Source organism: Dysidea avara, chromosome 11, assembly GCF_963678975.1.
Source record: "Dysidea avara chromosome 11, odDysAvar1.4, whole genome shotgun sequence".
NCBI lineage: Eukaryota > Metazoa > Porifera > Demospongiae > Dictyoceratida > Dysideidae > Dysidea > Dysidea avara.
This window is the reverse complement of record NC_089282.1, coordinates 15457545-15473997: the sequence shown is the minus strand read 5'-3', so window position 1 is coordinate 15473997 and position 16453 is coordinate 15457545. Positions and strand designations below refer to the sequence as shown.

General features: G+C 38.1%; 1 protein-coding gene across 3 annotated transcripts in view; it reads left to right on the top strand.

Annotated features, from left to right (window-relative positions):
• The window catches only part of LOC136237613 (long-chain-fatty-acid--CoA ligase ACSBG2-like), a 116029-nt gene extending 100336 nt beyond the window's left edge, over nt 1-15693 (top strand). For 2 of the 3 annotated variants that reach the window (XM_066027822.1, XM_066027821.1), the window contains 3 exons: nt 8253-8430; nt 11254-11361; nt 15464-15693. In XM_066027822.1, coding sequence (XP_065883894.1) covers nt 8253-8430; nt 11254-11361; nt 15464-15534 — 357 coding nt within the window. In that variant the 3' untranslated portion in view covers nt 15535-15693. The remainder of the gene's footprint in view (nt 1-8252; nt 8431-11253; nt 11362-15463) is intronic. The other variant, XM_066027823.1, reaches the window with a different exon arrangement.
• The last annotated feature ends 760 nt before the right edge of the window (nt 15694-16453 follow it).

Sequence of the window (16453 nt, the reverse complement as noted above, 5' to 3'; positions counted from 1 at the left end):
AAGTACACGAAAAAATTTGGAATTTTCAACTAGAGTAGGGACCATAGCACATCGATAAAAAGTACTGAAACAAGTTGGAGTAGTCCATGATATTAAATCACTGTAAAACAATAAGAAGTGTTATATCCCTACTGTGCTCAACCAAATTTTTTCGTGTACTTGTTTGTTAACTTTTTTTGTAAATAATTTTATCATGACTAGTGAACCCACGCATACCGCATCTGAAAAGGCACCGCGCGTCCCAGCTATATCAATTATCGTCTAAAAAGTGAAGTATCCGTTACGCTTCGTTGTCAGCTATGTTCAACCCGTTACACAGCATTTCGAATCAAGAACTGTTCAAAAAGCACCTCTACAATCCACGCATACCAAAAGAAAGAAATCATGCCGCGCACCCCATTCATATTAATTATCATCTGAAAAGTAAAGTATCCATTACGCTTTGCTGTAGGCTATGTTCAACCCGTTACACAGCAGTACGAATCAAGAACTGTTTGAAAAGCACCTCTGCAATTGAAATAGCCACGGTGAAAAATATGGACGATTTCCGTTTCGAAGGGAAGCCATCACGTGCTCGTGCCAAATCGACACCTTTCCCTGTCAGCAAAGATGAATGGGATGCAAAGGAGGACACTGGTAAGTCCATGAAGAATGCATTGCACGTACTGTGGTATGCCAAAAGGCACCTGTCGGGCCGAAGCGACGTCGAACAGTGAAAAAATCAAGCCCGTAGCCTTAGCTGTTATCGAGTTACGCTTGTCTGAAGGCATCAGTCAGTCACTCAGTCAGTCAGTTACTCAGTCAGTCAGTAGAAAATTCCATTGAATAAAAATTTTTTAATATTCCATAGCAACTTGTTGAAAGCGTTTCGGGTCGATCTGAAAGCTTGTTTGGGCTTAGTTTTACCTCACCAATACTGCCTCATCGTCGTAAGGGAAAATCGAGGCTGGTTTTTGGGTGATATTATTTCGTGGGCCACGCCTACTCCTTTGTGGTCCCTACTATACAGTTACTATCGTACTGTATGATAAAGTGGCATAAAATTTATAACTGCTGCAAAAACTTTAGTGTGTATATGCGTTACGACGTACAGTACTGCATTGCTCTAATTGCTCACCACTTTATAGCACTCTTAAACATTAATACAAGATTTTAGTGATAATTTCTTACAAAACATATGAAAATTGATCCATTAAACAATTATTGACTAAAATGACCTTATCATTTGGAATTTCTGCCCTTTTGAGTTTTAAAGTGTCAAAATGATGAAATTTTACATTTAAAAATGGTTCATCATAATACCGCCATAACTCAGCTGTTTTGGCCAAAAATTTTTGTTCAATAGTATTATGTGAAACTACAAGGCATATGAGTATTTATGATTACATAATGGTTTGAAGATTTTTTTAGTTTAATTTTTAGCTGCGAGGTTCCATGTATCATGGAATTGACCTAAATAGTGCATTATGAATGTCACCCAATGTTGCTGTGAGATCCACGAAATAGTGCATTACGAACATTGTGAGATCCACTAAAGCAAGTCAGCTAAGATGTTAAAAAGTTTAGGAGTAGATCTAAGCCCAAAGGGAAGACAAGGAAATGACGATCAGCAGGGTTGATAGGCAAAAGGCATGTTTGATATCGACTTTGGCAAGAAGTGCACTAGGGCCAGTGTCAATGATTTGATTAATAGCATCATCAATTGTAATAGACTTCAAGCTGCATAAAGTATGAGGGATGCCATCATTCACTCTATGTGATGCAGCAACTCTGTTACTATCAACCTCCATCTGGAGACAATCATCTACCACTTATGGATGAAGCATGCGAGCACTTATAAGGGGAGCAGGCGGCCTATTGAAACCGACCATGGGTGATACCAGAAAGGAAGGACTCAGAAAGTGATTGTAATGGGTAGGACTGAAAAGCTCTAGACCAGTTGAGGACAACAAGAAGTGTATGAATCTGGCAAGGTTGGGGAAGAACTAGGACTCTGGAAGGTGCTCCGTCCATGTGTATGTTTCAATTCTGGGTACATGTATATACACTTGTATGCAATTCAGTGAACAACTCAAACTGATGAATAATATACACATATATGGTATATGATTGCGCATATCTATACAGAAATAGTATTTTTTTTAAATTGTCAATTTAAAAAAATGAAGTACAGATCTATGCAATAAATAGTAATGAAACGAGATGAATGATGGTATTACAGCATAGCTCAGTGGAAAAGTCCCTACATTAGCTATAAGAGAGGACAACAAGAGCCAAAGAGCTATAACAGTGCCAAAGTAGGGACTGTCCCACCGAGCTATGCTGTAATACCATCATTCATCTCTTGTTTCATTACTTTTTATTGCATAGATCCCTACTTCATTTTTTAAAATTGACAATTATTAAAAAATACTATATAGTTTGTTTAGTTTTTAGTTGTAGCTCAGCTAGACTTGTGACTGTTCTATTAGAATATCATAAATGCATGACTGTTGTATTAGAGTATCTTGAGTCAGACAAGGGGTGTGCAGCTAGCTACACCAATAAGATATTGTTTTCTGTTAAGTTAATAGCTAGACTGTGAAGAGGTATGGTCTCCGTAGTCTATCGTGATTAGTTAACCTAGATGGGTGTGGTCGCAAACCTATCACAAACTAGTCAGGCAGTGCCCACCCATTTGCATGGCGCCACCAGACAAACGTGATCCCAATTGCAAAGTTGCAGATATCTAGCTAGTACACCTCTTATAGTAGCGCTAGGACTGAAGTGCTTCAAAATCCAGCTCTGAAATAATTCTGTGGCATCTAAATATGCTACTGAAAAAAGTGTTGATATGGTAAATTAATGCCTCAATATGGTTTCAATGGATGAAGAAGACTAGTAGCCTGATTGGAGATAAAAGAAAAGACAAGGCGCAGAGGGCCTACACTCACTGGAACCTCACAAGGCACATCCCACTGGTGAGTTTTTATTGTGACATAAAATGAGGGCCGTGCGCTGCTTCATTTAGGCTCTAGCCTTGCAATTGTGGTCAGTCAGGCAGTGAGACTAAAATTCAAGTTTTGGCGATTTTTAAAAAATCCTATATCCAGTCACTTGTAAGCGTTTTGTTATATTTTATGCTGTATTATATATCATATGAACTAGTACTATTCCTTAAAGGTGATTTTCATCGCGTAGGATCTCTCTAGGGTGATTTTCAAAGGTGGGATGTGGGCAACATGCTGACTAATGCTGAGAAACAAAGGTCTTAAAGCTTGTTGAGACTGGCTGGGGCAATATAAAGCCTTGTGATGTTTATTGGTAATTAAAGGGGTTAAAATACACCAACAGCAGATATGATCATAACGACTATTTGGAAACTGGCAGCCTGGATCCAGAGACTGATTACAGCTAAAGCATATATAAACACACACATAATATACTGTAGATTGTACATGAACTGTAGATCTCCAAGTACAATGTGAAAACAAAAACATATATATATCTGTATATATATATATATATATCTAATAGATCGTTAGCTGTACAAATTATAAACTGGAGTGCAGGTAGTGTAATTATGATTGAGGACCAGCTGCTAACACTTTTGACAATTTAGCAAGATCTGATGGAGAGGTCTTGATGTAGAGGTCTTGATGTATAACTTGTAAGCATCACTCCTCCGCCTGCCAAGCATTTGAATTTGAGGATCAGGAATATTAGCGGCTTGGGCAGAAGATGCTGCACCAATTTGAAATAACTGTGCATATTAGTGTTCCTTTCTGAGATGTAGTTCATCTAACGAATTGTCCAGGAAATTATTGAAAAGGGGGATCGAGTTTAAAAATCAACCATCTTCAAGAACAAACAACAGCCCTAGGGTGTTGCCTGTGAGGACAGGTGGGGCAGGAGAGCAGTCACTGGGCAAATATAAACATCAGTCTTTCCCAAGTACAGGTGAACATCCTGACGAAAAAGGATCGTTTTTTCTTTGTTTAATAATACAGCTGACCAGAAGGTGACCTTTGGCATTGCTGAGAGGTTGATTGTTGGAATGGGAAGGTTGATTGACTTGATAAATTGTCCTTGGTTAGCATTATGACTCCTATTATGTAACAGTGAGCAGGCAGAAGATGGATGACAAGGACTAAAACGGCAATCATAACCCAGCCAAGAATTACCCGAGAAGCCTGGATGATGAAGTTTTGGTAGCCCAAGAGATTTGAGACTTGGTCTGGTTGCTTGTAAAATACTATTGCTGTGTACGTACTGAAACTGTGAAGTCATTCTACCGTATCAGTAACTACATGGCATTTTATTTTTTTGGTATTTGGTTGGTCCCTATCTGCAGCTATGGATAGGCTAAGGTTTTCAGTAACAGTTTGGCCATTTTTAATAAAACTGCCCAGCTCTATTCTCTCAAGGATTTTCTTTGTAATGGGTGGTAGACCGAGAGCAATTAAAGCAAAATCTTGCTGATTTGTACAATGTGGAGGTGCTAATGTATTATCTGACAAACCAAGTGGGTAGTAGCAGCTGCCCTTGGAGCTAGGTAACTGCTAGTGCTGGATGCAATGACAGCACTAATGTTAGGAAGTATAGATTTGAACTATGTGGGCTATCTGTGATGGTGGTGGCAATTGGCCCAGAGCTGTGTGGCAAGATAAGGTGACAGTAGAGAGATTAGATACGGGATATGCACAACACAACAAAAGGTATGTAAAAACAATGCGATATGCAGGAACACAATGATGCATTCATTAATCTGATAAACTGGTACAGCGTACGTCCTAATATGATTTATACGACCCACAGACTTATACAGTAAATGCATGTACATACTGATAATGCACTCATATGACAAACATATAGTTAAGTGATGTTTTCCACATACGTATATTGATATACACACAGAAAGACAACATTTCCATATATGTACAGTCACATGCAGCAAGCGTAACACTTCACACAGCCATAATGGATATTCAGACCACTATAGGTAACACAACGTGAACTGATACAGCATATTGTAGCCACAATTAACCTAAGGCACTTGAATATGCACAACTAAGAACTTACGGGGAGCATGGTTAGCAGATATAGCAGGTGGTGCATGAAGTGTGACTGTAGATCCATGTGGTGAACCTGGCTGGAGGTCGTGCATTGGTTGTAGATCCAGAGTTGACTAATGTGGATCCTGATATTAAACTTCCTGCAAAAGCTGTAGATAGAGCATGACCAACGGCTTGAACAATGATTGGGATATTAGCAGGTCTCAGTAGTTGATTGGCGGGAATGGATGATTAAACCTTCACCAAGTTGTTTGTAACTTCCTGGGTCAAAGGTGAACAGGCCGCCACAGTGTAACAGGAACGCATTGACGCAGTGCCACGTGCACTGTAGAAGAACAAGTAGAGGAGTGTGTTGCTGAAGACAGGGGAAGATTTAGGGGGGGGGGGGGGGGGGGGGCTAAGGGGCTGTAGCTCCCCCTTTTCCTTTCTAAGTTAGTACTTGGCCAATAAAACCCTAAATCTTCTATGTGTATCAAAAGCAGACTTATTCACTATGTATCACTACCAACACAAATAGTATCTATGTAACTATACCAGCATTGAAACCAGGTCAGGTCAACCTTTCTCCAGGTCATCCGGGTCCGACCTGGTTTACAAATTATCCAGGTCTGATCCGGAATGGATCACGTGAGAAACAAAATTGTTCGTTTGATGACGTGGAAACTTATAAATGCTAATCACATAGCTCTTTCATGAGCCACGCCCACTTATCATGTTACAAACATATACTCAGCCACACCCACTTTTATATATCAGGAAATTGTAATAATAGGTATGCACGAAGCTACACCCAATTGCTGTCTGTAAACACACAGTAGCTACGTGGAACCAAACCCACTGACTGACTTTAAATTATAAACTTACCGGCTTAGTTATCACATAACTACTCGTTTACTCAACACGAATCGAATGCTCAAAATGTAGTCTTGTTCGCTCGAGACTACCCGAAACATAGCTCTTATCACACGCCTCGGCTTTAATTAATCCGGGTCTGACCCGGATTGCTATCTGGATCAGTGGGTCATCCAGGTCAGCAGTAGTGACCCGGTTTCAACGATGAACTATACCTATTGTTCAACTCTATTCCAGGGGAGTATAGCTTCCTTTTCCTCAAAAGTTCTTCAAAAAAACAGGTTTCGATTGGAAGTTACATCTCCAGTTACAAAAGTTTTAATTGTGGGTTTTGTTTTATTCAGATAATTATCCACTATGGCTATAGGAGGTGATTAATGTGGTTATATATTCAAAAAGGTGTTAGTTGGTTTAATTGGTTTAGAGTTATCAGCTTCAGTATAATATGTAGGCAGCCATTTAGCAAACTGTAGTCATTTGGTAATTTACAGTCTCATAAGACAGCTATAGCATATTCACCAGATCAGTCTTCATAATCCAGCAAGGTCTATAAATAAGTTGACTATCACAACAGCAAATTCAGAAAGCCCATAAATGCAAATACAGTTGCACTTTGCTAAGGACTAGCTAATACCTACTAGTACCCTTCACTGCATTTGCTTTCAGTACACTTTATTGCTGTTAAGTCTAACAAAATGTGTTACTAGGCTAAGGAGCATGCATACTATTAATTGTGACATTCAACACCACTACTACTCCGCTATACATGTTTCTGCCTCACAGATTTAGCTGATTAGAGCATGACTAAGAGGAGCTGATGCATTATGGTATATACGTAGCTAGCTATATCTAAATGCTTGGTAGCTACAAATGAAAAGATTATTATGCACCCATGATAGCAACTCAATGCATATTGCAATCAGTCTTGATCTAATGGAAAAGTAAAATTTAATGATAATACAAACTGAAATTCCATTATTTTCCAAAACCGCTAAAAACACTCTCAGATTCATCTTTAGAGGGCCTAATTTTCAGAGGGGGGGGGGGGGGCATTTCCTCAGACCCCTAGGTTGGCACACTAATGTAATCATTATTCCAAATAGCTAATTTGACGATGGATACTACAGGAATCTTACCACTAGGACCTTGTGAGAAGGCTTGGTATCTTCTAATGTCTGGCTAGTTACCTATGTCCCTGTCCAGCTTAGCCCCCCCTTTCAAAAAATCCTAGATCTGCCTCTGGAAGGGGAGGCCTCGCTTCTTGCCCTCTTTCTGGTATGAGGGTGAGTCTCAGGTTGGGACAAACCGGTTGGTCTTTGTCACTTCCCCTGGCGAACTGGTTCAGTGCTGTTCGTATCTCTCTGTCCTGGGCAGGAACTCGAGGGGAAGAATATCAGAAGCAACTACTACCTGCAACCAGACTTATGAAATGTGTGAGTCTGAATACATGCATGCATTTTATTCTAAATAGTGTTCATTAAAGTATTGTACACAACACATGACGTGCCGTTATAACATTAAATTCTTTAAAATCTGTTTAAACTAAGGTGATCAGCCAAGATAGCAGCAGTTTAGTGGTTGAGGATGCAGGTGTTAGGTATGGAGGTCCCTGGTTAATTCAAACTGTGATAAGATTTTTTTCATATTTTGTGCACCTTTTTGCCCCGCGGTGACTGCTCTATAGTTATTAGAGTATCTTGAACCTGTGATTTTACACTTGTTTGGGTTTTTACTTCATAACTTTTTAGCTATAACTCTATTGCTTTTCATTCAAACCATCAAAAGGCACTGCTACAATGATCAGCTTATGTATACACTTACCCTATAGCCATGACAGATGTTTGCATTAATAAATGCTCATAAATCCTTGAATGTTCATCAGATTCAGCAAACTTTGTACGTGATTCACCTTTATACTGTCTTCATTTGCACCAAAGATCAAATTTACACGTTTGTGTTTTATAGCTCTTCAAATAAATCAAAGCCCTCGTAGCTCCCCTATGGCTTAACAAGAAACAAAATGAAGAAATTAGGAAACTTTGAACTCCCATATCTTGCAAATGGCTGGTGCGAGTTTAATCAAATTTGCTGTGTGACCTACCCTACTTTGCAGACAGCTAGAATGCAAAACTGATGCGCTTTAAAGAAGGGGCCATGGAGCTATGCATGCACGAAAATGCTGTTTTCTTTCTTCTTTTCAATATACTCACAATGTGGTGCACTGACTTTCTTGGCCGCACGACACACTACTGTGGGTCTTGATACTACAGAATACTTATTTAATATATCTGATTGATTAACGTGATGTCTGAGAGTTGAGTGAATTGTCATTTTCATTAATTGTAGGTCAGTGCTAATAAAATCATACATCAAAGTTGTCAGGATGAGCATTCACCATGTTTCAGAATCAGGGTAATTCGTCAGAGTACTTTTGTTCAACTGTATACCACTTTTGAGATACATACTCATAATCAGCAAGGTGATCAACCTAAAGTGCTTTCTACTATGACTCTGCTAATTCAAGGTATTATATATGGTATTTAAGTAATACTACCTCTACTTTTTGTGTATTGCATTTGTCACAAATTTGTGCTTTTTATTAGGTGCACACCTGCAGCTGCCTTGCAGCTGATTGTGGGCACATGTTTATTTTCTTCCAAAAGCATGTGTGTGTTTGTTTGTTTGTATATTTGTTTGTCTTTCCACACCAGTGTTTATTCTAGGGCTGTTAGGGGGGAACTCCCCCCCCCAAAATCTCAGACTCACTCCCTAAAATTATGAGTGAGTACACTACAATTAGGTTAAATTTGTTTTTATATTGGCACACAAAACGTATCAAAAATTCTCTCAAATTCAATCTCAGAGTGTTTAAATAAGTAAAATTTTCCCAGGTTAAAAGTTGCAAACATAACCTTAAAAATTTAAAGCTCTCAGATTCAGTATCAGATCATTGATTTTTAAAAATCTCCTAGGGTACATACAGTATACGACTGACAAAAATCCCTACATAAAGTGATGGCTATTCAATATCTGAGAGTCCAAACTTCTTAGTTGTTTTCTAAATACAGTAATATGCTTAACTCGTCCTTAAATTCATCTCAGAGAGTATAATTTTGCAAAAGAATTTAGCCGGTTTACTTTCAAAATGGCATGCACAGCCAGCAAAATTACCCCTAGATTTAATCTCAGAAAGCCTGAATTTTTTTCTCGTTTTGCTACACTATAACCATGAACTGAAATACCTTAATATTCAATTTCAAATAGCCCAGGTTTTAATTATTCTTGAAAGACATCCACCCATGCAGAACTTCTAATTTGCTAGTACTGTACTTTGTGGTATCATACAATGATGGTCAGTGAAATATCTCAGTGGTTGTGTTTATTGAACAAACGCAGTGCACTATAGAATAATTGTGGATATGATACACATGGTCATCCTAGATATTACATCATTATGTCATCACTACTACACTTGTGCATTAAGCTCAATAGAATCTGGGTTCACCCAATCACAAAAATCAATTAACACTCATGACACAGCCTTAAATGACTAACCAGTTTTTGGCAACTATTTCAATTGTTTTACATGGTTAACAGGTGGCCGGATATAGAATTTTAAATCAACAAAACTCGAATTTTATCCTCACTGCCTCACTGCCTGACCACAGTCGCAAGACTAGAGGCCAAACGAAGCAGCGCATGGCCACCATTTTAAGCCACAATAATAAACTCACCAGTGGGATGTGCCTTTTTGGGGTTCTGACGAGTGTAGGCCCTCTGCACCTTGTCTTTTCTTTTATCTTCAATCAAGCTGCTTGTCTTCTTCTTCATCCAACGAAACCATATCGAGGCGTTAATTTTTCGTATCAACGCTTTCTTTCAGGAGCATATATAGATGCTACAGAATTATTTCAGAGCTGGGTTTCAGAAGCGCTTCAGTCCCGGCGCTACTATATGAGTTACCTTGCTAGATATCTGCAACTTCACGATTGGGATCCCGTTCGCGATAGGTTTGCTACCACGCCCCCCAAATAAAGATAATCGCGAAAGAGTACTAAGACCCGACCTCTTAACAATCTAGCTGTTTACTTAGCAATAAACACGATCACCTCACTCCTTGTTGTTATAGCTAGCTGCACACCCTTTAGCTGACTCGAGATATATTCTAATACAACAGTCACTCTAATACAACAGTCATGTATGATGGAACAGTTACAAGTTACATTGTTCTGGAAGACATAGTTATTGTTATAAGAAAAAGAAGCAAGCACAATAATATTATAATATTAGTATAACATTGTTCTAAAGGAGACAGGTACCCCTCAGCAACAGCAAGGTCGACAGCTGGAGACACACAGGGACGCTTGCATCTAGAATGCGATCCCTGATACTCATTACTGAAGAGTGCAGCAAGGAGAACCTCAAACTACAGCGAAGCCTGCCCATAACCACAGAATATAGGGAACTCCACTTCTCACTGAGCAAATGGGCAAGATGTTTATAAGTGATGGTATCTGCCTTTCCCATACCTGCAGATGTGGAAAATACTAGTGGACTAATACAAGTTATATTGTAGCTAACTGTGCCACAACAAAACAACTAAACAAACTAGTATTTAAAAATTGTTAATTTAAAAATGAAGTAGGGATCTATACAATAAAAAGTAGTGAAACAAGAGATGAATGATGGTATTACAGCATAGCTCAGTGGGAAAGTCCCTACTTTGGCACATTAGCTATTATTATTTTGTTCAATGCCAAAGTAGGGACTTCCCACTGAGCCATGCTGTAACACCATCATTCATCTCTTGTTTCACTACTTTTTATTGTATAGATCCCTACTTCATTTTTAAATTAACAATTTTTAAAATACTATATGCTTTACATTGGCACTTGTAAAGCAAAACACCACCTAACTGGGTGCTTGCAGATCTGGTCACCAAATAGGGTGGGACACTACATTGTTATGTAAGGCACACAAATTTGGTGATACATTGGGACATCACTGTGACATGAATGGGACATCACTGTGGCATGCACATCTCTCATATTGCTATGGCTCTAACTTGCTATCAGTATTACATATTTGTCAAACAGTTTCACTGCACTCCTTTATTCAAATGTGTATATTGGGGTCAGGAGTAAGTACTGAAAAGCAGTGAATGCAAACTTTGCAGATGCAATGTGTGACATTGCTATGCAAAAAGTGGTGCTACACACTATTAGTGCATGTCAACTGGTTAGACCTGTGTGCTTGTAGACACCCTGTGTGCCTGCTCATGTTGTATGTACAAAGATAGAACTATGTTTAACATGCTACTGCTTACTACAATTTCCACTTTTTGTAGTTGCTGCCAGCTGTCCACATATGCAAGAATTGTCTGTGTATTATACATATACCTCTAGTGGAATGGAGAGATGGAGTAATGAAGCATTTGCATTGAGGAATTCATCAGGTGCCTTCACAATTAAATGATTACAATATACAGTTAGGCCAAGTCAGCTTACTGTTTCCCCAGGCTCGACCAACCAACCTATAAAAAATCAAACTAAAAATATTACTATAATCTGTGACCACAGCCTTGTATTCATTCTAGTTCATTTAACTCTCCTGTTCACACACAAATGTCTTCCTACAGACACTATGACTGCAAATGAGCTATACTCAGTATCCAGACCACATCCTCTCTCTTAATTTTTAGTGAAACCTGTGTAATAAGACACCTTGTAATAAGGATACCCAGTGGCGGATCCAGGATGGGGCATTTGGGGCAAATGCCCCCCCCCCCCCCCCCCCCTTCAAGAAATTGCATACAAGATCGAGATACTCTAATAGAGCAGTCAATTACTCTAATAAAGCAGTCACAATGTTCATGAGGCAGTGTAGCTTACCTATGAAGCTATAAATAGGATTTTATTTTACATAACAGACGTGATATAGTTGGTAAGGATAACTAGCTATTATTGTCGTGACCTTTTTTTTTTTTTTTTGGTCTTCAACTGGTTTTCAGCAAGTTTTTTTGGTCTTCAACTGTTTTTCAGAAAGGTGCCCCCCCTCTTTCCAAACTCTGGATCCGCCCCTGATACCTTAAGTGAGCCCTGATTGTCAAGGTGTCATGATTTTCCAGGTCAGTTAGTATTATACCTCGAGACCATTACCAAGTGCCGGATTATGCAGGTGTCCTCATTTTCAAATTTTCTGATTAACAGATTCCACTGTATTTCAATTTCTGCACTTATCTGGTTTCTGTTAATTCATATTTTCATTTATATACCAACCTACCAATGATATGCCCTTGATATTTCACACGTGAAACAACAAACCAAACTGAACTGGACTAACGATTTACGTGTACTATAGTAATAGCAAATCTAGAAATTTGTAAAGGGGGTTTCAAGTGTATATAGTTGACATTCAAGTTATTGTGTGAAGCACATGCACATTGCAGTATGTGTTAGATGGTCTGGGAGCATGCTTAATTTTGAGATATATATATATAGATGCTCTGAGACTGCATTTGGATACAATAAGCAATGGCAGATCCAGGATGGGCCCCCTCCTCAACTTGTGGAGGAGCCATACTTCTAATTAAAATACTAAACTTTGTCAGGCCAAGATCAACTGATATAATTCACAAAAATATGCACATTTTATTAGCATTTATTGCAAATTCACCTGAAACCAAAGCGAACCAAAGTCTAGCTATGAAATTGTCACCCTGCACCTTCGTGCATACTAAGCACCTCTAAAAATAATTATTGTGTTGCTGTTGTTTAAGACATTCAGAGCCTTTTAAACAGTTTTTAAAACTTCACAACCATCTTCAAAGGCCAAAATTGTAAAAATCAACAGTGTGATACTACTATGAGGTGTATTATTTGTTGTTTCAAAATGCAGCAACTGAGAATCTGCAGCTGGCTCTCCCCAACCACCTACAACTTGGCCTATTTGTGCCCCTCCCCTTGCCAGGTCCTGGATCCACACCTGATAAACCAGTTGCATGTAAGGGAAAGTACTTAAACAAGTTGCATTTGCACAACCAATGGATGCTGTAGTTAGGCATAAAAATGACCATGGGCACAAAATCTATTGTCACCTAGAATCTATCCAAAGCAGCACTGGAAACTACACTACATTGATTTCTACGCCCTGTGATATTTGAATGCACTAAGCCAATAGTGAATTATGAGCCAGTAAAGTATAGTAGTGATGAAAATGTTTTTGCAAGACGAAATATGCAGACAGCTGCTTGTTTTCCTTAGGTACACTACAAGAACAAGTGCTACTGAATCGCCTGGATAATGTGCTGGGCTTGCTGAACATGCTGTTAACTTAGATGGTTGTCATGTTGATTTGGCACTTTCTTGCAAAGCAATTCACAACAAAGCTTATTGTCAGTTAAGATTTGTTGGCATTCTTGAATGATTTTCTAACTCTGAACTTACAAATATCAGCTGTGAAAAGCTTTTTGTCTGGTAACTGTCTTACCCTATAACTCAGGCATCTTTCATCCTATTCACAGCAGATAACCACGAAACGACAGAAAGATCGATGTAGTTTCTTTCCATGTACAGAAAATTGAACATACCCTATACTTTGTAAGTTTTACTGTAGGATATCATTGTTTTCCCATTGGCTTCAATATATTTTTATGGGCAATGGACATACACAGCATTCAGTGGTTGCACAATGGACAATTAACACTGATTGCATTTTGAAGGCCTTACATGCAACTAATCTGTTTTAGCATCAATTTAAGGTTACTATCGTAATGTTGTACCAATTCCCATTTTTAGGCGAAGCCACCAATTACTGATATTTTTTTGCCATATTTTACCGATAGTTAACTGATACCCGATTGTAGGTTTCTACAAGTTACACTTTGTGCATACTGCACTGAAAGTACAGCTTGTAAAACCAATGCTGTGAGAACTCAACTCAGAGCTGCTTATCAGACAAGGGGTAAGTAAAATTCTAGGAAAATTGGAGTAGAAAGCGGGGACGGGAATGACCAACAGAAAATGCTGGATAGAGATCATCATGCAATACTGGTTGGATTTTGCAGCGAAATGCATCTTTGCAGCATTTTTGGATCCTTCTACTAAAACGTTCGAAGTACTCTAATAGAACAATCACCTGCATTAAAATATTCCAATAGAGCAGTCAAGAATGTATGGTTCACTATCCTACCAGGGACTTGCATTGAAAGCCTGTGAATTGATGGACTATAGCTGGTATAGATTAAGTATGTAGACTAGCTAACTCATCAACACTGAAAGTTAGCTACCAAAAACACTTCAACTATTAAAACATGAAGATATTCACAAAGTATTCTAGCTAGTTAACTGACAGTCCCTATTACATGTACAAGCTTTGTAAACTGCTTCTGCTGCTTCCAGATTAGAAGTTATATGATGGGATATGCAGCAGTTGTTTCTCAGGCTGAAGTGGCCCCCCTCCATGACTGTGTCCTTAGTCTTCTTATTGAAGCCACTTCAACTTGATATAAAGTCCAGCTGTTACATACCCCATGATATCTCCATCATGTGACTTTTATCCTGAGGTTGCAGGTACAACTTCCCACTTGTATATACAGGCAGTCAGTTTGTTAAATTGCTTTGTAAATCTCTTTTATGTCCAATGGTTAAATTTTTCAATATGTTTATAATTTGGAGTAGCTAATTTTTTGTGTTGATGACTTAGATAATCCATACAGTTAATTTACGCCAGCTATAGTCCATCAATTCACAGGCTTTCAATGCAGGCCCCTGGTGGGATAGTTAACAAAACATTTGACTGCTCTATTAGAATATTTTACTACAGAGGTGACTGCTCTATTAGAGTGTTTCGATCATTTCAGCAACAATGCTGCAAAGGAGTATTTCATTGTCTAAACTACTGTAATGGCTTCATATGTGTCTTGTCTATTCACACAGCACTGAGCATGCGCACCACTAATTTTAAATGCACACCACAAAATGTAATTAAAGTAGGACCAAGTGTCCTACAGACCTTCAACACTTGTGTTGTAAAGTATTAATAAATAAAAATAATTAAATAAAATCTTGTCTGTTGCAGAAGCAGTAAACTTTTTAAACCCCTCTAAACCTGCAACTGCATAATATGTGACTGGATTTGCAAAAAGGGGTCTTCCACACACATCCAATTTACTAACTTTGATGACTCATACCTTAAGACTAGAAAAAGCTGTGGACTTCACATTTGATCAGTAGTGAGAACCAACACAGCTTAGTAGATGGAGGAAATGTCAGGTTAATATGTTTCTTTATCACTAAGTTATGGTCTTCCAAGTTCGTAGAATTGGATGTGTGTGGAAGACCCCTTTTCTCAAATCCAATCACATATTATGTATTTACAGCTTGTTTTTAAAAAGAAGTTTTAAGCATATAAACACATTATAATGGATAGACAATCCAATATCTATGCAAAATTTCAGATGTCGCAGCAATCAAATAATTAATGCACTGGTAGCAGCATTAAGACTCGATAAAATTTTTATGTTTCATATATATCTTAACTGACAATTTTACTTGCAGGTGCAATTCAATATCATGACAATCCATCAAGCCGTGAACCCCACACGCCTACTGAAGCAGAGTCAAAATGATATATGGAATGAGAAGCTGCAATTTTACTCTTGTTTTTCTGCATTCACTGTACATGCACATGCTATAGGTATCTACATGTATGTGTCTTTTTGTTCATACAACTGAGTGGCATTCACAGTAATATTTTGTAGCATAAATATTTTTAATGAATGGTCAGACTTACTGTTTTAACCACTTGACATTTTTGGCATGAGTTTAATCATGCTAGTCAGCTATATATATGTGATACCTACTACCTGACTTACCACTCAACGGATTTAGCATCCATGGCATAGTGCTGAGCAAGATACTGCGTATTTATTTAAACACAGTATCTGTTTTTGATACAATCTAAAAAAACAATCTTGTAAAGCTTCTCCGAAATATTTGTATGAAAAGTGTACATATGAAAGGATATGGACTGGTGTACAACAATATACTGCAATAAGCTTGCCAACACAATTCTGTCTTGAGTAGAAACTGTACTTTCGTATTTAGTGGAGGTGTAAAATGCCATCTAACTAAGGCATATACTGATTATATATCGAAATAATATCAAGCACTAGCTTCTATATACATAATACATATAATTATATGGTTTTAACCTTAAAACCTTTGAGTGGTATAATGAATAGCAGTCAACCATACACCACCTTATGATTTGGCAGTCTTAAACTAAGATTTACATAGTACAGCTAATTGTGAAACTCCCAAAAATTCTTGCAGTGGCTTGTAATAACATTATCTTTAAAAGTATGGAAACAGTTTTTTTAGGAATGACAACTAGGGATGCAGCAATTATGCCGGAATAATTTCAGGCATAATAGGTATGTGTGGGAATCAGGAATTATGCTAGCATTTTGAGGTGATTATAAAGCTTTAACAGTAGGAAAATCTGCAGATTGCACAATTCCATTAAAAAATCGAGATACTCTAATA